The 26,518-nt window shown below is 42.3% G+C and overlaps 1 protein-coding gene across 3 annotated transcripts in view; it reads right to left on the bottom strand.

The window, feature by feature from the left end:
* The window catches only part of ACOT12 (acyl-CoA thioesterase 12), a 72,836-nt gene extending 51,838 nt beyond the window's left edge, over window positions 1-20,998 (bottom strand). For all 3 annotated transcript variants that reach the window (XM_010386028.2, XM_010386031.2, XM_010386030.2), the window contains exons 1-2: window positions 20,849-20,998; window positions 12,071-12,140 (exon numbers count right to left, since the gene is read on the bottom strand). In XM_010386028.2, coding sequence (XP_010384330.2) covers window positions 12,071-12,140; window positions 20,849-20,975 — 197 coding nt within the window. In that variant the 5' untranslated portion in view covers window positions 20,976-20,998. The remainder of the gene's footprint in view (window positions 1-12,070; window positions 12,141-20,848) is intronic.
* Window positions 20,999-26,518: the final 5,520 nt, after the last annotated feature.

Below are 26,518 nucleotides of genomic sequence, written 5' to 3'. Positions count from 1 at the left end.
TTACCTAGAAGAGTGACCGCATCTGGTTAAAGCCTTTGAGCATATGTTGTTACTCCACATACCTGTCATAATCTGTAGCATTTTTTGGCAGAAAAACTGGAGGTAAAGAAAGAGTTTAATAATACATACATATGCATATTTATATAAGCAATTAATTTCTATATTAGAAATCTGAACAAATTTAAATTTCTGGCACAGTTTTATTAACCCTCAATTTTACAAGTTTGAAAACTGATAAAACCTACATAACAACTGCTATGGAGAGGAATTTGGCAATGTCTAGTAAAATGACATATTCATTTACCCTTTGACTCAGCAATCCAATTTCTAGAAATCTATCCCACAAAGGCCAGGCATGGTGGCTCATGCCTGTAATCCCAGCACTTTGGGAGGGTGAGGCAGGTGGATCACCTGAGGTCAGGAGTTCGAGACCAGCCTGGCCAACATGGCAAAGCCCCGTCTCTACTAAAAATTCAAAATTAGCTGGGTGTGGTGGCACGTGCCCGTAGTCTCAGCTACTAGGGAGGCTGAGGCAGGAGAATCCCTTGAACCTGGGAGGCAGAGGCTACAGTGAGCCGAGATCACACCATTGCACTCCAGCCTGGGTGACAGAGCGAGACTCTGTCTTAAAAAAGAAAGAAAGAAATCTATCCTACAAATATACTGGCAAAAATACAAACATACATCTGCACAAGACTGCAAATTGAAATATTATTTGTAATAGCAAAAGACTGGAAATAATCTAAATGTTCATCAGTGGAGGACCAGTTGAATAATGTAGTGTGCTTCCACAATGGAGTACTAGGTAGATATTAAAAGGAATGATGAATATCTACTTATAGTTATGCCTAGTTTAATGATAGGGATGTGTTCTGAGAAATGCTTCATTAGGTGATTCTGTTGTGGAAACATCATAGAGTGCACCCACACTAACCTAGATGGTATAGCCTCCTACACACCTAGGCTATATGGTCTAGCCTATTGCTCCCAGGCTACAAACCTGTAGAGGATGTTACTGTGCTGAATACTGTCGGCAACCGTAAACAATGGTAAGTATTCGTGTATCCAAACATAGCTAAATGTAGAAAAGATGCAGTAAAAATGCAGTATTAAAATCTTTTTTTTTTTTTTTTTTTTTTTTTGAGATGGAGTTTTGTTCTCGTTGCCCAGGCTGGAGTGCAGTAGTGCAATCTTGGCTCACTGCGACCTCCGTCTCCTGGGTTCAAGTGATTCTCCTGCCTCAACCTCCCGAGTAGCTGGGATTACAAGCGCGTGCCATTACACCCAGCTAATTTTTTGTATTTTTCGTAGAGATGGGGTTTAATCATGCTGGCCACGCTGGTCTCAAACTCCTGACCTCAGATGATCCACCCACCTCAGCCTTCCAAAGTGCAAGGATTACCGGCGTGAGCTCCCACACACGACCAGTATTAAAATCTTATGGGACCGCTGTCACTGACCAAAATGCTGCTATGCAGCATATGACTGCATATTGGTATGGAGTGATTTTCTAGATAGAAATACTATATACTTTTACAGCATATACTTTATACACTATGTATCACTATATATACTTTTTTCCACCTCATTTTTATTTTAAGTGAAAAAAGTGAGGTGGAGAAAAGTATATATAGTGTGTTGAAATTTATCTTTAAAGTAACACGGATACATATAAATATTTCTTTACATTAAAAAAAGAAAGATAAGCCACAAAATAAATAAAATGGTTACATAGAGAGAGAGAGGGAGGGGCCTAGATAGAAGGGAGGGAGAAGCCAGATTCCCCAGGGTGAAATGGGTCTATTTTCCAGATTGGGCTCTGGTACCTGTAGATATTTTAAACTATAAAACAAAATTAAATGAAAATAAAAGTCATTCCTACAAAATAAAAAAGCAAATTAAACAAATGAACTTAAGAATGTATGAAGTCAGCAGCTTAACCACATGGAAAAGGATTATTTCAAGTGACTTCAAAATACAGTGACTTGACTGTACCAGATGAGATATAGTTTGAGAAAGAAACTTCATAAATATCTTAAACTACTTTCTCTATTCATTTGTTAGTGATAATATTGGTACTGCTATTCTGAATCTAATTAATGTGTATATACATATTAATTTGAATCAAATAAGTTTGTCTTTAAATATCAAGACATTCAGCATAAAAAAAATTAAAAACCAGAGATACAGACATAAAATCAAAGAAATTATGTAAAACCATATACCCTAAATTATTACAGATTATTAATATAAATGCTTTAAAAATACATAATTTCTAATTCTGTCCACTGAAAAGGCTGAGAACTAATGCCCATTTTGATGTGAGGAGCACCTTTCCTGCCCAGGTTGTGGTCTCTGCTTCTCATTTCTAATGCAAGGAATCAGGACTCCTTGGAGAAGTAATGGATTCTAAGTTTGTGGGGGGGGGGGGGGGGAAATGTAAAAGATGAGACTGAAACATTTTATAGCAGAAGGCCAAGGAGTTATTAAACATCTTTAACTTTGGGCTGTTGTTCAAGGGACTTAGGGATGAAACTGAAGAAGCTCCCACTGCGCAAAGACGCGGCAGTCTGAGCTTCTGTAAGAATAACAACATTGCACAGGCCCAGTGGTTCACGCCTGTCATCCCAACACTTTGGGAGGCCGAGGCAGGCGGATCACCTGAAGTCAGGAGTTTGAGACCAGCCTGGCCAACATGGTGAAACCCCATCTTTACCAAAAATACAAAAAAATTAGCTGGGCCTGGTGGTGGGCACCTGTAATCCCAGCTACTTTGGGAGGCTGAGGCAGAAGAATTGCTTGAACCTAGGAGGCAGAGGTTGCAGTGAGCCGAGATCGCGCCATTGAACTCCAGTCTGGGCGACAAGAGTGAAACTCTGTCTCAAAAAAAAAAAAAAAAAAAAGAATAATAACACTGATGAATTGTAACACATCAAGTACATGAAAATCTGTACGTTCCTAATGAATAAAGGGAAAGAGTCAAGCCTTTCCTGGACAAACTTTTCCTCAGGATACTCAGGTCATTAGTGAGAGTTTCCCTCTAGAGAAGTATTTTAGAAAATAAATGAAGAAGAAATGGTAGAATTAGCATATTACCATGTTATCAATATCTAATGACAGAATGGTTGTAGCCTATGATCATTAGATATTATATGGCCTTAACATGAGAAATTTTTACCAAAATATCAAACCTTCATCAGCTGGGCGTGGTGGCAGGCGCCTGTAATCCCAGCACTGTGGATCACCTGAGGTCAGGAGTGTGAGCCTGGCTAACATGGCAAAACCCCATCTCTACTAAAAATACAAACATTATCAGGGCATGGTAGCAGGGGTCTGTAGTCCCAGCTACTTGGGAGGCTGAGGCAGGAGAATCGCTTGAACCCGGGTTGCAATGAGTCAAGATCGCGCCATTGCACTCCAGCCTGGGTGACAGAGCAAGACTCCATCTCAAAGAAAAAAAAAAATCAAACTTTCATCATGTCAATTTTTAGATGTAACTGTCAGATTACAAGAAATACAAAGGACAGGAGAACACATTAATCAAGGTTACAGTGAGCAAATACAGAATGTGTAAATTCTATAAAACAAATGACCAGGTTTCTTTAAAAATTAAATTGCAAGATGGACACTGCACTCCAGTCCGGGCGACAGAGCGAGACTCTGCTTCAAAAAAAAAAAAAAAAAAAAAAAAATTAAATTGCAAGATAAAAGAAGGAAGGGAAAATTTTATGTTAAAAGACACTTAAGAGACCTATCACCTATACTGAATCCTGGTTTAATAAATCCCATAAGACCTTCTAGTGAGACAGGATGTGGAAGCAGAACAGTGATATCGGTGATCCCGACCCTGTGTAGGCCTAAGCTAATGTATGTGTTTGTGTCACAGTTTTTAATAACAAATTTAAAAAATAGAAAATAGCTTATAGAATAAGGTAAGGACATAAAGAAAAATATTTTTGTACAGCTCTATAAAAGGCTTGTGTTTTAAGGTCAGTATTATTACAAAAGAATCAACAATTTTTTTAAGTTTATAAAGTAAAAACATTACAGTAATCTAAAGTTAATTTATAATTAAAGAAAGAAATTTTTTAAAATAAATTTGGTGTAGCCTAAGTGCGTGGTGTTTATAAATATATGGTAGTGTACAGTAACGTCTGGGGCCTTCACATTTGCTCAGCACTCACTCACTGACTCATGCAGAGCAACTTTCAGCCTTCTAAGCTCCATTTATGGTAAGTGTCCTATGCAGGTGTACCTTTTTTTTTTTTTTTTGAGATGGAGTCTCGCTCTTGTCACACAGGCTGGAGTGTAATGGTGTGATCTGGGCTCACTGCAACCTCTGCCTCCTGGGTTCAAGTTATTCTCCTGCCTCAGCCTCCTGAGTAGCTGGGATTAAAGGTGCCCACCACCACACCTGGCTAATTTTTGTACTTTTAGTAGAGATGGGGTTTCACGTTGGCCAGACTGGTTTTAAACTCCTGACCTCAGGTGATCCATCCACCTTGGCCTCCCAAAGTGCTGGAATTACAGGCGTGAGCCACCGTGCCTGGCCAGATGTACCATTTTTTAATCTTTTATACTGCATTTTACTGTATCTTTTTAATGTTTAGCCATGTTTAGACACACAAATAGTCACCACGGTATTACAATTGCCTACAATTTTCAGTACAGTAACAGGCTGCACAGGTTTGTAGCCTAGGAACAATAGGCTATACCACATACCCTAGGTGTGTAAGAGGCTGTACTGTTGAGGTTGTGTAAGTACACTCTATGATGTTCATATAAGGATGAAGTCATTAGGGATGCATTTCTCAGAACATATCCCATCATTAAGTGATGCATGACTGTAGATAGATGATGCTTGGGATTTTCTTCAAAACAATCCAGGCATATGGGGAAGTATAGAGAGGTATTGATAAAGCAAGAGTGTCTGTGAGTTGATAATTGCTATAGCTGGGGGTGAGGGGTCCTCGGGATACACTGTACTATCCTCTCTTGTTTTATAGGTTGGTGCAAAAGTAACCGCGGTTTTCGCAATTACCAACCTAAATACGTACGTTTGAAATGTTTGTGTATCTTGAAATTTTCTACAATAAGAGATGGTTAAGAACTTTCACACGTAAAATGTTTTTCATAATTTACTCTCTCTACTTAGATGAATTAGTGTTTGTTTACCTAACAACCTAATGATGAAATTCACCATCATAAAGATACTTATTATCATTAGTTATTCTTCAAGTACAGGAAGGGGACATTAATAATTAGCTTATAGTGGCCAGGCATGGTGGCTCACGCCTGTAATCCCGGCACTTTGGGAAGCCAGTGGGTGGACCGCTTGAGCCCAGGAGTTTGAGATCAGCCTGGACAAGATGATGAAACCCTGTCTCTACAAAAAAAAAAAAAAAAAAAAAAAAAAAAAAAAAAAAAAATTAGCCAGGTGGGCATGGTGGCATGTGCTTGTAGTCCCAGCTACTTGGGAGGCTAAGACAGGAGGATCACTTGAGCCCAGGAGGAATAGGTTGCAGTGAGCCGAGATCGCATTACTGCACTCCAGTCTGGGCAGCAGAGAGAGACAGTTAAAAAAAGGAGCCTGCAGAAAGTCTGTTTGGCTGTTATGCCTTATGCTACAATGCATCTAAGGCTAAGAACTATTTCTCCACAAAATTAAGACTGTGAAGTTACACTTAGGAGTGTTTCTTATAAGTAGGCTCTGTAATTATTTTTTTACTTAAATTGGGTCACATGTTACTTATTTTATTAAGAAACAAGATCACGGGGGGGCGGAGCAAGATGGCCGAATAGGAACAGCTCCAGTCTCCAACTCCCAGCGCGAGCGACACAGAAGACCGGTGATTTCTGCATTTTCAACTGAGGTACTGGGGTCATCTCACTAGGGAGTGCCGGACAATCGGTGCTGGTCAGCTGCTGCAGCCTGACCAGCGAGAGCTGAAGCAGGGCGAGGCATCGCCTCACCTGGAAGCGCAAGGGGGAAGGGGATCCGTTTTCCTAGCCAGGGGAACTGAGACACACAACACCTGGAAAATCGGGTAACTCCCACCCCAATACTGCGCTGTAAGCATACAGGCACACCAGGAGAATATATCCCAATCCTGGCCGGGAGGGTCCCACGCCCACGAAGCCTCCCTCACTGCTAACACAGCAGTCTGCCGCGATCTATCCGCAAGGCAGCAGCAAGGCTGGGGGAGGGGCGCCCGCCATTGCTGAGGCTTAAGTAGGTAAACAAAGCCGCTGGGAAGCTCAAACTGGGTGGAGCTCACAGCAGCTCAAGGAAGCCTGCCTGTCTCTGTAGTCTCCACCTCTGGGGACAGCGCACAGCTGAAGACCAACAGGGGAAGTAGCGGGAGCCGGTGCAGACGCGAACGACTCTGTCTGACAGCTTTGGGGAGAGCCGTGGATCTCCCAACACGGAGGTTGAGATCTGAGAACGGACAGACTGCCTGCTCAGGTGTGTCTCTGACCCCTGAGTAGCCTAGCTGGGAGAAATCCCCCACTAGGGGCAGTCTGACACCCCACACCTCACAGGGTGGAGTACACCCCTGAGAGGAAACTTCCAAAGGAAGAATCAGACAGGTACACTCGCTGTTCAGCAATATTCTATCTTCGGCAACCTCTGCTGCTGATACCCAGGCAAACAGGGTCTGAAGTGGACCTCAAGCAATCTCCAACAGACCAACAGACAGTCCTTCTGACTGTCAGAAGGAAAACTATCAAACAGGAAGGACACCTATACCAAAACCCCATCAGTACGTCACCACCATCAAAGACCAGAGACAGATAAAACCACAAAGATGGGGAAGAAGCAGGGCAGAAAAGCTGGAAATTCAAAAAATAAGAGCGCATCTCCCCCTGCGAAGGAGCGCAGCCCATCGCCAGCAACGGATCAAAGCTGGTCAGAGAATGACTTGGACGAGAGGAGAGAAGAAGGCTTCAGTCCATCAAACTTATCAGAGCTAAAGGAGGAATTACGTACCCAGCGCAAAGAAACTAAAAATCTTGAAAAAAGAGTGGAAGAATTGACAGCTAGACTAATTAATGCAGAGAAGATCATAAACGAAATGACAGAGATGAAAACCATGACACGAGAAATACGTGACAAATGCACAAGCTTCAGTAACCGACTCGATCAACTGGAAGAAAGAGTATCAGCGATTGAAGATCAAATGAATGAAATGAAGCGAGAAGAGAAACCAAAAGAAAAAAGAAGAAAAAGAAATGAGCAAAGCCTGCAAGAAGTATGGGATTACGTAAAAAGACCAAATCTACGTCTGATTGGGGTGCCTGAAAGTGAGGGGGAAAATGGAACCAAGTTGGAAAACACTCTTCAGGATATCATCCAGGAGAACTTCCCCAACCTAGTAGGGCAGGACAACATTCAAATTCAGGAAATACAGAGAACGCCACAAAGATACTCTTCCAGAAGAGCAACTCCAAGACACATCATTGCCAGATTCACCAAAGTTGAAATGAAGGAAAAAATCTTAAGGGCAGCCATAGAGAAAGGTCGGGTTACCCACAAAGGGAAGCCCATCAGACTAACAGCAGATCTCTCAGCAGAAACTCTACAAGCCAGAAGAGAGTGGGGGCCAATATTCAACGTTCTTAAAGAAAAGAATTTTAAACCCAGAATTTCATATCCAGCCAAACTAAGTTTCATAAGTGAAGGAGAAATAAAATCCTTTACAGATAAGCAAATGCTTAGAGATTTTGTCACCACCAGGCCTGCCTTACAAGAGACCCTGAAGGAAGCCCTAAACATGGAAAGGAACAACCGGTACCAGCCATCACAAAAACATGCCAAAATGTAAAGACCATCGAGGCTAGGAAGAAACTGCATCAACTAACGAGCAAAATAACCAGTTAATATCATAATGGCAGGATCAAGTTCACACATAACAATATTAACCTTAAATGTTAATGGACTAAATGCTCCAATTAAAAGACACAGACTGGCAAACTGGATAAAGAGTCAAGACCCATCAGTCTGCTGTATTCAGGAGACCCATCTCACATGCAGAGACATACATAGGCTCAAAATAAAGGGATGGAGGAAGATCTACCAAGCAAATGGAGAACAAAAAAAAGCAGGGGTTGCAATCCTTGTCTCTGATAAAACAGACTTTAAACCATCAAAGATCAAAAGAGACAAAGAAGGCCATTACATAATGGTAAAGGGATCAATTCAACAGGAAGAGCTAACTCTCCTAAATATATATGCACCCAATACAGGAGCACCCAGATTCATAAAGCAAGTCCTTAGAGACTTACAAAGAGACTTAGACTCCCATACAATAATAATGGGAGACTTCAACACTCCGCTGTCAACATTAGACAGATCAACGAGACAGAAAGTTAACAAGGATATCCAGGAATTGAACTCATCTCTGCACCAAGCGGACCTAATAGACATCTATAGAACTCTCCACCCCAAATCAACAGAATATACATTCTTCTCAGCACCACATTGCACTTATTCCAAAATTGACCACATAATTGGAAGTAAAGCACTCCTCAGCAAATGTAAAAGAACAGAAATTATAACAAACTGTCTCTCAGACCACAGTGCAATCAAACTAGAACTCAGGACTAAGAAACTCAATCAAAACCACTCAACTACATGGAAACTGAACAACCTGCTCCTGAATGACTACTGGGTACATAACGAAATGAAAGCGGAAATAAAGATGTTCTTTGAAACCAATGAGAACAAAGATACAACATACCAGAATCTCTGGGACACATTTAAAGCAGTGTGTAGAGGGAAATTTATAGCACTAAATGCCCACAAGAGAAAGCAGGAAAGATCTAAAATTGACACTCTAACATCACAATTAAAAGAACTAGAGAGGCAAGAGCAAACACATTCAAAAGCTAGCAGAAGGCAAGAAATAACTAAGATCAGAGCCGAACTGAAGGAGATAGAGACACAAAAAACCCTCCAAAAAATCAATGAATCCAGGAGTTGGTTTTTTGAAAAGATCAACAAAATTGACAGACCACTAGCAAGGCTAATAAAGAAGAAAAGAGAGAGGAATCAAATAGATGCAATAAAAAATGATAAAGGGGATATCACCACTGACCCCACAGAAATACAAACTACCATCAGAGAATACTATAAACGCCTCTACGCAAATCAACTAGAAAATCTAGAAGAAATGGATAAATTCCTGGACACTTACACTCTCCCAAGGCTAAACCAGGAAGAAGTGGAATCCCTGAATAGACCAATAGCAGGCTCTGAAATTGAGGCAACAATTAATAGCCTACCCACCAAAAAAAGTCCAGGACCAGATGGATTCACAGCTGAATTCTACCAGAGGTACAAGGAGGAGCTGGTACCATTCCTTCTGAAACTATTCCAATCAATAGAAAAAGAGGGAATCCTCCCTAACTCATTTTATGAGGCCAACATCATCCTGATACCAAAGCCTGGCAGAGACACATCAAAAAAAGAGAATTTTAGACCAATATCCCTGATGAACATTGATGCAAAAATTCTCAATAAAATACTGGCAAACCAGATTCAGCAGCACATCAAAAAGCTTATCCACCATGATCAAGTGGGCTTCATCCCTGGGATGCAAGGCTGGTTCAACATTCGCAAATCAATAAACGTAATCCAGCATATAAACAGAACCAAAGACAAGAACCACATGATTGTCTCAATAGATGCAGAAAAGGCTTTTGACAAAATTCAACAGCCCTTCATGCTAAAAACGCTCAATAAATTCGGTATTGATGGAACGTACCTCAAAATAATAAGAGCTATTTATGACAAACCCACAGCTAATATCATACTGAATGGGCAAAAACTGGAAAAATTCCCTTTGAAAACTGGCACAAGACAGGGATGCCCTCTCTCACCACTCCTATTCAACATAGTGTTGGAAGTTCTGGCTAGGGCAATCAGGCAAGAGAAAGAAATCAAGCGTATCCAGTTAGGAAAAGAAGAAGTCAAATTGTCCCTGTTTGCAGATGACATGATTGTATATTTAGAAAACCCCATCGTCTCAGCCCAAAATCTCCTTAAGCTGATAAGCAACTTCAGCAAAGTCTCAGGATACAAAATTAATGTGCAAAAATCACAAGCATTCTTATACACCAGTAACAGACAAGCAGAGAGCCAAATCAGGAATGAACTTCCATTCACAATTGCTTCAAAGAGAATAAAATACCTAGGAATCCAGCTTACAAGGGATGTAAAGGACCTCTTCAAGGAGAACTACAAACCACTGCTCAGTGAAATCAAAGAGGACACAAACAAATGGAAGAACATACCATGCTCATGGATAGGAAGAATCAATATCGTGAAAATGGCCATACTCCCCAAGGTTATTTATAGATTCAATGCCATCCCCATCAAGCTACCAATGAGTTTCTTCACAGAATTGGAAAAAACTGCTTTAAAGTTCATATGGAACCAAAAAAGGGCCCGCATTGCCAAGACAATCCTAAGTCAAAAGGACAAAGCTGGAGGCGTCACACTACCTGACTTCAAACTATACTACAAGGCTACAGTCACCAAAACAGCATGGTATTGGTACCAAAACAGAGATATAGATCAATGGAACAGAACAGAGTCCTCAGAAATAATACCACACATCTACAGCCATCTGATCTTTGACAAACCTGAGAAAAACAAGAAATGGGGAAAGGATTCCCTATTTAATAAATGGTGCTGGGAAAATTGGCTAGCCATAAGTAGAAAGCTGAAACTGGATCCTTTCCTTACTCCTTATACGAAGATTAATTCAAGATGGATTAGAGACTTAAATGTTAGACCTAATACCATAAAAACCCTAGAAGAAAATCTAGGTAGTACCATTCAGGACATAGGCATGGGCAAGGACTTCATGTCTAAAACACCAAAAGCAACGGCAGCAAAAGCAAAAATTGACAAATGGGATCTAATTAAACTAAAGAGCTTTTGCACAGCAAAAGAAACTACCATCAGAGTGAACAGGCAACCTACAGAATGGGAGAAAATTTTTGCAACCTACTCATCTGACAAAGGGCTAATATCCAGAATCTACAAAGAACTCAAACAAATATACGAGAAAAAAACAAACAACCCCATCAAAAAGTGGGGAAAGGATATGAACAGACATTTCTCAAAAGAAGATATTCATACAGCCAACAGACACATGAAAAAATGCTCATCATCACTCGCCATCAGAGAAATGCAAATCAAAACCACAATGAGATACCATCTCACACCAGTTAGAATGGCAATCATTAAGAAGTCAGGAAACAACAGGTGTTGGAGAGGATGTGGAGAAATAGGAACACTTTTACACTGTTGGTGGGATTGTAAACTAGTTCAACCATTATGGAAAACAGTATGGCAATTCCTCAAGGATCTAGAACTAGATGTACCATATGACCCAGCCATCCCACTACTGGGTATATACCCAAAGGATTATAAATTATTCTACTACAAAGACACATGTACACGTATGTTTATTGCGGCACTATTCACAATAGCAAAGACTTGGAATCAACCCAAATGTCCATCTGTGACAGACTGGATTAAGAAAATGTGGCACATATACACCATGGAATACTATGCAGCCATAAAAAAGGATGAGTTTGCGTCCTTTGTAGGGACATGGATGCAGCTGGAAACCATCATTCTTAGCAAACTATCCCAAGAACAGAAAACCAAACACCGCATGTTCTCACTCATAGGTGGGAACTGAACAATGAGATCACTTGGACTCGGGAAGGGCAACATCACGCACTGGGGCCTATCATGGGGAGGGGGGAGGGGGGAGGAGGGAGGGCTTGCATTGGGGAGTTATACAAGATATAAATGATGAATTGATGGGTGCTGACGAGTTGATGGGTGCAGCACACCAACATGGCATAAGTATACATATGTAACAAACCTGCACGTTATGCACATGTACCCTAGAACTTAAAGTATAATAAAAAAAAAAAAAAAAGAAACAAGATCACTACCTCTGAATGAATAAGCTTAGGTGACACCAATACACGTCCCAGATGAACCAACAAACCTAGGAGAAAGGAGTGATGGAGCAATGTCACTTACCTAGCTGTCTCCTCAAACTGTATGTCATCCACTGAGGCTGTAACACAGGAAACTCCAGCATGTTTCTCAGCTTCAAAAAATACGTAAAAATGTGTTGCTTTAGTGGTGATATTAGAATATTTCAGTATAAGGGAAAGGAATGAAATGTAAGTGCATTGATCTTAGTCACCCATCCCTCATTCATTATAGCACCACTGTGCCCACAATTTGTGTATCAACTGGCTCCTACAAGCTTCTCTGCTCTGTTATGTTTCTACTGTATGGTAATTACTGCACTTCATCCTACATTTTAACTTACATGATCTTGTATTTGAAATTTAATACCAATATCCCACAAATCTAGCTATTGAAATAGCAATTTTAGTAAGTTGGTGCTGACTTTAAATATTTTAGCAGGTACTATCCTTGTTTTAAAATCAAGGCATCATAGGTTAAATGATTTTTTTTTTTTTTTTTGACGGAGTCTCCCTCTGTCGCCCAGGCTGGAGCGCAGTGGCGCCATCTCAGCTCACTGCAAGCTCCGCCTCCCGGGTTCACGCCATTCTCCTGCCTCAGCTTCCCGAGTAGCCGGGACTACAGGCACCCGTCACCACGCCCGGCTAATTTTTTTGTATTTTTAGTAGAGACGGGGTTTCACTGTGTTAGCCAGGATGGTCTTGATCTCCTGACCTTGTGATCTGCCCGCCTCGGCCTCCCAAAGTGCTGGGATTACAGGCGTGAGCCACCGCGCCCGGCTGTGTGAATGATTTAACCACTGTAAGCACTCAGTGGTATGGAAAACCCCGAGTCATCCCAAATCAAAGAGGATCTTCTCCGGGTATCAGAGAAAGAGAGATGGGCACACAGTAGATATTTGGTCAATATTTATTTTATTATTACCAAATTTATGCCAAATTCAGTATACATTAATTACCTTGAAGGAGGAGTATTGAGTAGGGTGAGAGAGTTCAGGAAGAAGCTTGGTTATTTCCATGTTCTATGTCTGCACGTAATTTGCTCAGATTTTTTTTTTTTTTTTTTGATTGCTGGATTTGCTTTACATAAAAAAATACCAGAATTTATACTCTGTGGGAACGATTTTGACATGTGCTTCTGCCAGATTTGATTTTGAGAAACAGTCAATTGAAAGCCAAACAGATTATATTGGCTTTATAAGAACTTTTGACCTCATTTTAGTTTTGGAGACTTCAGTCCTGGTGCCACATGATTAAGAAAAAAGAGTAAATTGTACTGAATTTGTCTTCCTTTTGTGTACTGGATCATTATAACCACCTATGTATTAATTGATAGTCCTAGGTAAGAAGACATGAGAGATACTCCACTGGGCACGTATTTAACACATTCCTTTCTAGGATCTAATTCTGCAGAAAATTGGACATTCAAATGTTACTGGTTGGAAGGAACCGTCCTTCCAACTAGTTCAGGGAAAGGAAGGGAATATGGAAGAACTGGACTGTAGGAAGGCTCAAGGTGGACTCAATTGAATTCAATGCACCAAACATTTGTTAAGTTCTTGCTGATTTCCAGACACTGAGTTGAATGAGTTATTATTATTTTTTTTCCAGACAGAGTCTCACTCTGTCACCCAGGCTGGAGTGCAATGGTGCGATCTTAGCTCACTGCAACCTCCGCTTCCCGGGTTCAAGTGATTCTTCTGCCTCAGCCTCCCGAGTAGCTGGGACTACAGGCATGCACCATCATGCCCAGCTAATTTTTTGTATTTTTAGTAGAGACAGGGTTTCACCATATTAGCCAGGATGGTCTCAATCTCCTGACCTTGTGATCTGCCCACCTCAGCCTCCCAAAGTGCTGGGATTATAGTCGTGTGCCAGTGCATGAGCTCTATCTTTTAAGCAGTCCACTCCGTGGCACTTAGAGCCATAGTCAGTACCCTTTTAGAGCTTAAGTTTTCCAGGGAACTACTGAAACCTTGCAAATACATGCTTAAATCATTGATTAAAGAATACTTAATAAACATTCATTCCAGTTACTTGACATGAGGGAATGGGATGTTGAGGTTATTAATTCTTAGTAATAAAGTGTTATAATATAGACCAACATGAGTATCTTGAGTATTTTTTTCTTTTTCTTTTTTTTTTAAGAGACGAGGTCTCTATCACCCAGGCTGGAGTGTAGTGGCATGATCATAGCTCACTCCAGCCTTGAACTCCTGGGCTCAAGTGATCTTGCCTCAGCCTCCTGAGTAGCTAGGACTATAGGCATGTGCCACCACAGCTAGCTAACTTTTAAAAAATTGTTTAAAATATTTATTGTAGAGACAGGTTCTCATGATTTGGCCCAAGCTGGTCCCAAACTCCTGGGCTCAAGTGATGCTCCCGCCTTGACCCCTCAAAGCACTGGAATTACAGGTGTGAGCCACCATGCCTGGCTGAGTTATCAATTGTGAATGACTTAAATGATAACTAAAATGCAGTAACCAGTAAAAAAAAAAAAAAAAAAAAAATTAAACTTTTATTGTTTATATTGGGTATCCTGTATATATAGCACAAGGTTTCTTAAGGGATCAAAAAGTAATAAAATCATGACAGTTACTTTTTATTAAGCATTTATTATTGATCAGGCACTGGACTAGTCATTTAAGCATGTTAATTACATGAAGTTGGTACTATTATTAGCTCCCTTTTATAAATAAGAAAATTTAGATTTAGAAAGATTAAATGCATTGTCCTAAATAGTGATTTTGACTATAAAAGCAATAGGAACTTTCAGGAAAGAGGTTAGACAAACCAGAGAACACTACCAGAGAAGTACGTGACTCAATATGGGTTTCAGGAGCTCAGTAATCATGATTTATGCTATTGATTTTCAAGGGTCATTAAACTAAAAGAAAAAAAATATGGGGAACACCATAGGGTCCTGGTTTCACGTGTCATTACATGCGTGCTGTGTTTTTAAACAAGTGTCAATTAGATGACATGAACTCACAGGACTGGCTTGTTCTGGTTCTTGATTTTTGATTGTCCTTCGTACAGTGTACCAGCAGAAGTGGAAAACCCTAAAGCTGTTTCTGATTTCCTGGGAGAACTAAGAGAAGCTAAGTGATTGTAAAGTAAGTATGAAATGATGACTGATAAAAATAGTGGTAACCTTCCTTCATTCCTTCCTTGCTTCAGCAGATATTGATTGAGCACCTGTGTTATGCAAGGCAGCCTCTGTGTAAGGTGCTGGCAATGGGAAACAGCCAGGACCCCTGCTCTCATGGAGTCTAGTGGATGAGCCAGAGGTTAATTAAATGGATATTGATATGGTTTGGCTGAGTCCCCACCCAAACCTCATCTTGAACTGTAGCTCCCATAATTCCCACATGTTGTGGGAAGGAACTGGTGGGAGATAATTGAATCATGGGGGCAGATCTTTCCTGTGCTATTTTCATGATGGTGAATAAGCCTCATGAGATGTGATGGTTTTATAAGGGGAAACCCCTTCTGCTTGGTTCTCATTTTCTCTCCTGCCGCCACCATGTAATGAGTGCCTTTCGCCTTTCGCCATGATTGTGAGGGTTCCCCACCCACGTGGAACTGCGAGTCCATTAAATCTCTTTTTCTTTATGAATTACCCAGTCTCAGGTATGTCTTTATCAGCAGCATGAAAATGGACCAATACAAATATATAAGGACAAAATGGACTAAGTGCTCTGAAGAAAACAGGGATTTTATGAGTCAGTAACTGAGATGATACACTAGGTGGGGTGTCCAGGAAGGCTTGAGGGCAGCAGAGGGGAGGGCCTGCTGAGCAGAGGGAACAGTAATTACAAAGGTCCTGGTGACTACCATGCAGAGAGTAGGAGGGAGAGTGGGTGAGATGAGGCTGGAGTGAAGGCTGAGGATAGGCTATGCACAGTGCCTTGAAGCTCTTGGTTGAAAGTTTTTGTAATTATTATTCCTCAATATATTGTTGCACTGCCTTCTGGTCTCCACTGTTTCTGATGAGGTCAGTGGTAATTCTAATTATTGTTCTCCTATATATGGTGTTTCAGTCTGGCTGCATTCAAGATTTTCTCTTAATCGTTTTGACTATCATATGCCTGGATGTATTCTTTGTATTCGTTTTTCTTTCTTTCTTTCTTTTTTAAATTGGAGACAGAGTCTCGCTCTGTCATCCAGGCTGGAGTGTGGTGACACAATCTTGGCTCACTGCAACCTCTGCCTCCTGGGTTCAAGCGATTCTCCTGCCTCAGCCTCCTGAGTAGCTGGGATTACAGGCGTGTGCCACCATGCCCAACTAATTTTTGTATTTTTAGTAGAGATGGGGTTTCACCACATTGGCCAGGCTGGTCTTGAACTTCTGACCTCAGGTGATTTGCCTGCCTCGACCTCCCAAAGTGCTGGGATTACAGGTGTGAGCCACCGTGTCCAGCCTGTATCAGTTTTTCTTGATGTTCTATGACCTTGAATCTGTAATTGTATGTCTTTCACCATATTTGGAACTCTAATTACATTTACGTTTTATTTTTCCACAAATCTCTGATACTTTATCTTATTTCTGTCTTTTTTTTTTTTTTTTTTTGAGACAGGGTCTTGCCCTGTTGCCCAGGCTGGAGTAAAGTGGTGGAATCATGGCTCACTGCAGCCTCGACCTCCCAGGCTCAAGTCATCCTCCCACCTCAGCCTCCTGAGTAGCTGGGACTACAGGTACATGGTGCCATGCCTGGCTAATTTTAACATTTTTTATTTTTTATTTTTTTGGTAGAGACAGGATCTCCCTATGTTGCCCAGGCTGGTCTTGAGTTCCTGGGTTCAAACCATCCTCCTACCTGAGCCTCCCAAAGTGCTAGGATTACAGGCATGAACCATTGTGCCTGGCCACACTTTATTTTTAAAATTCATTTTTTTCTGTTCTTAGATTGGATAATTTCTAGTGATGTATTTTTGCATTTACTAACTCTTTTCTCAGTCATGTCCATTCTGCTGTTAAGCCTAGCCATTGAGTTTGTTATTTTAGACACTATATTTTTCAGTTCTGGAATTACCATTTGGCTTTCAAAAAATAGTTTCTATTACTCTGCAGAAAGGTACTGCCTTTTCAATGTTTTTTTTTTTTTTTTTTTTTCTTTTGAGAGGGAGTCTCACTCTTTTGCACCGGCTGGAGTGCAGTGGTACAATCTCGGCTCTCTGCAATCTCCACCTCCCAGATTCAAGTGATTCTCCTGCCTCAGCCTCCCAAGTAGCTGGGATTACAGGTGCCTGCCACCACACGTGGCTGTTTTGTGTTTTTAGTAGAGACAGGGTTTCATCATGTTGACCAGGCTGGTCTCAAACTCCTGACCTCAAGTGATCCACCCGCCTCAGCCTCCCAAAGTGCTGGGATTACAGCAATCTTTATTATCATATTTTTCATTATATTCTTGAGCCCAGTTATACTAGTTGCTTTAAAATCCTTGAAGCTTAATTCCAGCATCAGGGTCATCTAGGGATGAATCTCCATTGATTGTCTTTTCTCTTAAGAATGAATCATGTTTCCCTTTGTATGTCAAGTAATTTTGAATAATATCCTAGCCATTGTGAGTGATCCATTGTAGAAACTGTGTTTCTCAGAAAAGTGTTGGTTTTGTTTTTGGTTTTGTTTTTTAAAGCAAGCAGTTAACCTGACCAAACTGAAACTATAATGTCTACCTAGAGATGGACACAACTATTTTCAGTTCTTTTGGCCTCAACCAGGAGGTCTGGAGTACGTCCTAGTATACATGATTCAAGATTTGCCAGATATCTGGACAAAGATGATAGTTAGATTTTAGGGCTCTCTCTCTCTCTCTGGCTCTTTCCTTTCTGGAACTTTCCCTTTTGTATTTCAGTAGCTATACTTTTCCCAAACCCTGTCTTTGAACTCTTCAAACCAGCAAGCAAGTCTATGGGTTTACCATCAGAACCATAGCTGGGAGCAGACTGGCATTTTCTTTCAGGCTTCAAGTCATTTAAAAAACAAACACAGAAAAAGCCAACACCATTTTGTTCTTTCATGTGTTAACTTTCAAGTGTTCTAAGCCTACTTTTGTTCGCTTTTCACCTGCTTTAAGTCTCTTTTATTTAGTGTTTTGCCCAGAGTTTATAATTATTATCTGTGGGAGATTTTTTAATAGGAAGCACTTGAACATGTTAGAAAAATCCTTAAAGCCCTTGGTGAAGAAAAGAAAGGGAAAAATGAACAAAACATATGACATGATCAGATTAGCATCTTCAAAGGTTACTTTAGAAGCAGTGTGGAGAGGAGACCAGAATGAATGGAGACCGGTTTGGAAATCACTGCTGAAGTCTGCATGAAAGATGATGAGAGCTTGGACTAGATGGTCGCTTTGGGGGTGCAGCACAGTGCTTGGATTTCAGAGATTCCTTTAGGGGGTAACATTGATAGGACTTGCTCCATGCATAGAGTATGTGAAGGGAGAAGTAAGGTGGAGAGAGAGATATCAAGGATGACTCCTAGACTTTTGACTTGCTCAACTAGAGGAGTTGGGTGCCACTAGATTCACAAATAGAAAACTGTGTGTGTAAGATGTTCCAAAACAATACACGGACGTGTGAGATGGAGGATTACTCAGATGGCTTCAAGCCTTTAGACTTAAGGAACTGGCCGGGCGCAGTGGCTCACGCCTGTAATCCCAGCACTTTGGGAGGCCGAGGCGGGCGGATCACCTGAGGTTGGGAGTTCAAGACCAGCCTGACCAACATGGAGAAACCGCTTCTCTACTAAAAATACAAAATTAGCTGGGCGTGGTGGCACATGCCTATAATCCCAGCTACTAGGGAGGCTGAGGCAGGAGAATTGCTTGAACCTGGGAGGTGGAGGTTGTGGTGAGCCGAGATTGTGCCATTGCACTCCAGCCTGGGCAACAAGAGTGAAACTCCGTCTCAAAAAAAAAAAAAGACTTAAGGAACTGGAAAAATAATGGGGCCACAGACAGAAGTGAGGATAGTGAGAATATTTCATCTTTCTTTAAATATTGAGAAGACATTTTGGAATCCAGCAGTGCGTAGGGGTCATAGCAATGCCTTGGGGCCATGACTGGGATTGCAGTAATGTGGCTAAAAAGATAATCCTGGCCTATAAAAAACTGAGAAAATCCCAGAGAAATCAGTTTTGTATTACTATACAGATTCAGTTACACCCTGGCTAAATAATGTCCTGTTTATGTGGTGCCTCGGGTCACCAGAGTGTTTAACACAGGTGTTATTCATATTGCCCAAACCAACTTTATCACACAGGTTTTCTTAATATTAGTAATATTATCAGTGATTAATATTATACTACTAATAGTAATGTAACTATTAAGGTATAGAGTAATTGTCAGTTGAATCTTTCCATGGTTTCGAAAGATGTCAGGTCATAGAAATGATGACAACTGCAGGTGGGCCACTGTTTCTCCATCACAAGACAGAGGCACTAAACAAGGTAACTAAAAGTCACTTCAGTGGTCTCATAATGTATTCAGTTACCTTGGAAATAGGCATCATTATTATTAGCAACCTCAGTGGTTTCTGTATTGTTTCTTTTCCCTACGTGTGGATTAATTTTGTATTCATGTTTCCATTGTTACCTTAATATAACTAATCTCAAATCCTCTTTAAAAAAAAAAAAAAAAAAAAGCTTAAACAAGTCATTGATTTCTCACAGTTGTGGAGGCAGGGAGGTTCCAGATCGAGGTGCTTGCCCGTGTAGGTCCTAGCGAGGGCTCTCTTCCTGGCCTGTGGATGGCTGTCTTCCTGCTGTGGCCTCACATGGCAGAGAGATGAAGCTCTCCAGTGTCTCTTCTTATAAGGACATTAATTGTATGGGACCAGAATTCCACTCTTATGACCTCATTAGCCTTAATTCTTCACTCCAAATAGAGCCACACCAGGGGTTAGGACTTCAATGTATAAATTTCGGTGGGTGGCATGGGGGGCATAATTCAGTCCTTAATAAATGTTTTTGCTATTTTTACTGTCATTCTCTAACAAGAACACAGTGGAGTTTTCCAGAGACTAGGTAAGGGTGTGGTAGCAGCAGGGTGAATGCAGAAGCAGGTATGAGAAGTCAGCAATCCTCCGTTAGCCAGACTTTAGAGAGACTGGCCAGGATGTAACCTATCACCACTCCTCTAGCCACACTTTTGTTCTTGTGGAAAATAGTTATTTCTTTAATTAAAAATGTTATGTCAACATGTAGTCCATTTCTTTTTTAAAAATAATTTAAAAATTTTTAAATTTCTGTTATAGTAAATGTGATATAAATAGCCTACATCAAAGCTGGCTGGCTGCAGTGGCTCACACCTGTAATCCCAACACTTCGGGATCACTTGAGTCCAGGAGTCTGAGACCAGCCTGGGCAACATAGTGAGACCCCCATCTCTACAAAAGCAAAACAAAACAAAACCCCCCAAATTAGCTGGGCCTGGTGGCGTGTGTCTGTGGTCCCAGTTACTCTGGAGGCTGAGGTGGGAGGATTGCTTTAGCTCCAGACGTTGAGGCTGCAGCGAGCTCTGATGGCACCACCGCACTCCAGCCTGGGCAAGAGTGAGACCTTGTCTCAAAAACAATAACAAACAAACAAAAAACCCCGCAAAAGCTCTCTAGGCTCGTCACTTATTTAATGGAATGAAGGAGTCCTGAGAGCCACACATTTGGGAACCGTTGGTCTCGGCCATGCCCAGCGTGGGCACACTGTCGCAACACCCCTACCCCTGGCTGCTCAGGGCTCAGCTGTCCGCAAGTACCTTCCTCGCCTTCCTCCTCCCCGCCACCCCCAGCCGCCGCCGCTCCCGCAGCCCCGGCGCCCGCCTACCCGCCAGGCAGGCGGTAGTGTCGATCCACTTGAGCAGCTGCCCAGCGCTCAGCTCGCCGCGGGCAGTGGCGTGCGCCGGCTGGATGGCCTGGCTCATAAGCACCTCGCCTGATGCCGGCCGCTCCATGGCCAGGGCTAGAGTGCAATGCCTGTGGCCCCGACGCCCGGCCGTGCCCGCTCTGCCCGCCCCGCCCAGCTCCAAAGGGCGCTGGCGCTGCCTGCCCGAGCCGCGAACCTCTGACCCTCTGGCCGCAGGGAGGTGGGGGCTGCAAGTGAGGGGGCCCTCAGTGTCACCCCCAGGGCTATCGCGAGTGGGGGAAAGTTAGCGCTCTCGGGTCTCGGGAGAAGTCCGGGAAGTGCGCGGGGTGGGGGCTCCCAGGTAGACAGGTCTGGAAGGCGGCTCCCCTAGGGCCGGAGCGCGAGGAACATCTTTTGACATAAAAAAGCTGTTACACTTTCTAGAGCTGCTATCAGTGACTGTACAAAGCAGTCCTCATTAGGGAAACAGTGTCTCCAGAAAACCTCCAGCATCTAACTGATTGGTGGATGTCTGAGTGTCAGGGGAGGCTGTGCCAGGGAGCACATTTACGATGGAGAACTGGAAACCCGGAGAAGTGGAGCAAGCAGCTGAGGTGATAGGAGCCGCTAAGCGACCTGGATCACCTTGGCTGGAAGCCAGGGCTCCCGACTATCTGCAATAGCACCGAGGAGCCTAGCCGACTCGCGCGAATCGGTGGTGCCTTTTCATCCTTATACCTTTGACTTGCCAAGCCTCAGCATGGCGACATCAGAATGGAGATTGTGGTATTTTTGTTTCCTTTTAAAAATATTTTGTTTTGTTTTTTTAAATGAAAGAGGGGAAATAAGGAAATGCTGACTAGATATCTTTTGGGAGCCTCCATGTATAGGTTTCAGGACAATCCAATCATAAATAGGAATTGAATGCTTTCACTGAGGCAAGCATGAAGTTTGACTTACATAAAAGGCAGTAAAATAACTTTTAAAAACAAACAAAAATTTGTGCATCCAAGATGGTCCCATTATGTAGCTGTACACTTATTTCAATAACGTTATTACTCACATCGCTTTTGGCACCCCTCCTTGGAAAATGCCTTCTTTTTAATGACTTCCGTATGGATAAATCATCATAATTTAAGAACTGATAGATTATTCATCATATATTCACTCCATATGCCAATAACTCTGTGAGAGCCATTTATTGATCTTGGACTTGGCTATGTGACTTGCTTTAGAATGGAATGTGGAGAGGTATCAGTATACCTACCACCAGTCTTGCCTTTAGAAGCACCCTGTGTTTCTGTTCTCAGGAACATCTGACCTCTGCCGTGAGGTCATATAGCTGCCTATTAGCATCTGGGTACCAGACTGAATTCACGTATTGCAGAGGCATCTCAACCAACCCAAGGACTCACAGCCTGAAGCAGAGCAACCCAGCAGACATGAAGACTCTTGAATGACACATAACTACTTATTTTTGTGTGCCACTGTGATTTTGGGGGTTGTCTGTTATGCAGCAATAGCTGACAGTTACATGAATGAACTATATTAATATTTGGGAAGTTTATTAAATTACTGGAAATAAAGTTTGCATTTAGGCTTGGTTGTATTATTTTGGGTAAAAAAGTGGTGACGAAAGTGGTGATACTGAATTATGCATATGGTTGTATACTTGGTTTCTCATAAACTAAAGAAATTTCAGGCCAGGTGCAGTGGCTCATGCCTATAATCCCAGCATTTTAGGAGGCTGAGGTTAGGTAAAATTGCTTGAGCTCAGGAGTTCAAGACCAGCCTGAGCAACATGGTGAAACCCTCTCTCTACCAAAAATACAAAGAATTAGTTGGATGTGGTAGTGTGTGCCTGTGGTCCCAGCTATTCAGGAGGCTGAGGGAGGAGGATCACGTGAGCCAAAAAGGCAGAGGTTGCAGTGAGCTGAGTCTAAAAAAAAAAAAAAAAAAAAAAAAGAAGAAATTTCAAAAATGTTTAAGCATAAGTGTGAGACAGTGGGTTTCCAAAATGATTTTCCTGAAGGGGACAGGATTGTGTATGTTTGTCTAGAGATGTTTGCTTAAAAAGCAGACATGGTATACATATTCACTGTTGTGTTTTCTTATCTTTATTACCTCCTGTCTAGATGTCTTCAGATTATGGTTTCATATCTTTTGTTGGTTTCATACTAATTTTAATAGCCTTGTGCTGGAACTACTATTCTTGTGTTTTTCTGAATGGTCCCCTTCTTCCTTTTACAATGAAAATGTCATCTGCATGCATGAACATTTGTTATCTCTGTTTCTCTCTGATGTCAAGGATTTTTACTATTATGCTTGAATAAAGGTCTTCGAATTTCATTTGTGTTTAGAGACATTTTTTGAAGATGAGTAGAATGTGAAGCCAGTCTGATTTTAAAAGTTTGTACACAGGAGTTGGAAAGCTGATCCAAAAAAGTGTGGGAAGTTCCATAATCACTAGAATGATGAGAAAATCTTTAAAATGCTGGAGTGGGAAGGGGAACTGGACAGTCTAAACTCTTATTGTAGAGATGAGGAAATGAAGTTATTTCCTTGGGTCACATTGTAAGGTAGTGGCTGGTCTTGGTGAAAATTAAGAACAAGGAGCCCGGAATATAAGTAGAGAGGTAGAAAAAAAAAGGCTTTCTCCAGAAACAGAGCCTCTGACAAGAATTTGAGAGCAGGCAGGTTATTTGGGAGGAAACTGCAGAAAGCACCGGTAGGGGCATCAAAGTGTGGTCCCCAGGTAAGCAGCTTCAGCCTCACCTGGAATCCTCTTAAAAAATGCAGAATTTCAGGCTGGGGGTGTTGGCTCGTGCTTGTAATACCAGCACTCTGAGAGGCAGAGGCAGGAGGATCACTTCATCCTAGGAGTTTGAGACCAGCCTGAGTAACATAGAGAGACCCTGTCTCTATAAAAAAAAAAAAATTAAAAATTAGCTGGGAAAGGTAGCACATGCCTGCAGTCCCAGCTACTTGGGAGACTGAGGTGGGACGATTGCTCGAGCCCAGGAAGTCAAGGCTGCAGTGAGCTGTGATTGGGCCACTGCACTTCAGCCCGAGTGACAGAGTGAGACCCCGTCTCAAAAAAGAAAAAAAGAAAAGAAAAAGAAAAAGAATTATAAATGCAGAATTTCAGGCTCCAACTCAGACCTACTGAATTAGAGTCTGAATTTTATTAAGATTCCTAGGTGATTCACGAGCACGTTACAGTTTGTGAAGAACAGCCCCAGCCATACCTCCCACTGGCACGAACCCTGGGGTTTTTATCCTCTGACTGGCATCCTTCATTGACTAAGGGCTGGTCTCAGGAGATGAACTCCCCAGGACTTCTGCAGATTTCAGAGCAAGAGCAAGCTTTCAGCTGGAGCTTTATCTCAGTAGGACAGGAAGACGCTGTCAGCTTGGACTAGGACTCAGAATGGTGAGTGCTGTGGCCCTGCGGGCAAGGCAGAAAACCAAAATCCTTACTGTCTGAACAGCAGAGGCAGCCATGAGCCTTTCCATTGCGGGAGATATGTCGCGGACAGAGGGTTTGCTAGTTCAAGTGCTTCATAGAGATGAACTTGATTAGTCATCAAACCCTATCCCCACCTTTGGTATAGGTTTTAAAAGGCGTCAGGTTAGTGTTTTCAAGTTCAAATACAAATTTATAAGGATGTGGTTCAAAGTTTAAACTCAGAGCCCCTAAGCAAAACTTCCAGGATGGGTTTCCTCAGCTTTTGGCTGCCAACTTCTTGACTGGAGGGTCTCCTGTCCTCTGCCCCTGCACCCTGCTCTAGGGATGACAGTGACTTTGGGGAATGGGTTTTCTGCTTGGACTGTCCCTCTTAGCACCTGGAGCCTCAAGATAACCTTGTTCCTGTTTGTCCCTGCACTTCCGGTGGCCCCTTCTTCCTGTCAAGCATTAGGTGTACAACCTAACAGCCACCACGTTTGTGTAGAGTCTAGAGTTTTATTTTGTTTGAACCAAAGCCATGTGTATAGAATCCAATTTTTCTGCTTCCCCAGATTTGTTTGGCCCCACTTTCATCCCAGGTCATTGATTACTGCTCAGTGGAGCCCCCCTGCGGTCACCACCACTGCCTGTCAATATGTTGGAGCACACTGTTTTCAAATACTACATCCCACCTGCTCATGGTATACAATTCTTTCTATATATTGCACATTTCTATTTACTAGTATTTTAATAAGGATTTCTACGTCTATATTTTTGGGACATATTGGTATGCAGTTGTCTTTCTTTAAAACCGTCTTCATCTGGTTTTGGTGTCAGGGTTCATAAAATGAATCGGGAAACGTTCCCCTACTGTGTATTCTGAAAAAGACTGTATAGATTTGGTGTCCTTTACACTTTTGGTAAAATTCTCCAGTGAAACTATCTGGGCCCTGAAGTTTTTGTTGGAAGTTTTAAAATTATGAATTTTTTTTTTTTTTTGAGACGGAGTCTCACACTGGAACGCAGGCTAGAGTGCAGTGGCGTAATCTTGGCCCACTGCAACCTCCGTCTCCCAGGTTCAAGCAATTCTCCTGCCTCAGCCTCCCAAGTAGTTGGGATTACAGGTGCCTGTAACCCACACCTGGCTAATTTTTTGTATTTTTAGTAGACACGGGGTTTCACGAAGCTGGCTAGGCTGGTCTTGACCGCCTGACCTCATGATCCACCCGCCTCAGCCTCCCAAAGTGCTGGGATTACAGGTGTGACCCACCGCGCCCAGCCATTAATTCGATTTTTGAAACAGTTACAGAGGTACTCAAATTATTTCACATGGGGTGAGCTGTGGTAGCTTCTGTTTTTAAAAGAATTACTCCTTTTTATCTCAGAAAAAGTAATTTGCCAAAGACTGAGATTGAGCTACCGTCTGATCTGGCACTTTTTCTTCCATCTGGCAGAGGCCTCACCTCTCTGGCTGACTCTTCAAGCTGCCCCTTCCTGCCTCCCTGGCTTTCCCCAGATCTCTCCTGTCTCCTGCCCGTACCGTTTCCTGCTTTCTAAGCTTTCAGCTACTTCCCCTTAGGGGAGTGGTTCTCAAGATTTTCCAGCTCAACCCATACTTACTGAATCTGAAATTCTGGAGGCGGGGCCAATAACTTTTTTTTTCTCTCTTTTTTTTTTTGAGATGGAGTCTTGCTCTGTTGGCCAGGCTGAAGTGCAATGGCGCAACCTTGGCTCACTGCAAACTCTGCCACCTGGGTTCAAGTGATTCTCCTGCCTCAGCCTCCTGAGTAGCTGGGATTACAGGCACATGACACCACACCCATCTAATTTTTGTATTTTTAGTAGAGACGGGGTTTCACCATGTTGGTCAGGCTGGTCTCGAACTCCTGACCTCGTGATCCACCCGCCTCAGCTTCCCAAAGCGCTGAGATTACAGGCATGAGCCACCGCACCTGGCTGATAACCTGTGTTTTAACCATTCTTCCGCCGGGCGCGGTGGCTCACGCCTGTAATCCCAGCACTTTGGGAGGCCGAGGCGGGCGGATCACAAGGTTAGGAGATCGAGACCATCCTGGCTAACACAGTGAAACCCCGTCTCTACTAAAAATACAAAAAAAATTAGCCGGGCATGGTGGCGGGCGCCTGTAGTCCCAGCTACTCAGGAGGCTGAGGCAGGAGAATGGCGTGAACCCGTGGGGCGGAGC

The sequence above is a fragment of the Rhinopithecus roxellana genome, chromosome 3, assembly GCF_007565055.1.
Source record: "Rhinopithecus roxellana isolate Shanxi Qingling chromosome 3, ASM756505v1, whole genome shotgun sequence".
NCBI lineage: Eukaryota > Metazoa > Chordata > Mammalia > Primates > Cercopithecidae > Rhinopithecus > Rhinopithecus roxellana.
This window is presented reverse-complemented; position numbering and strand designations above follow the sequence as displayed.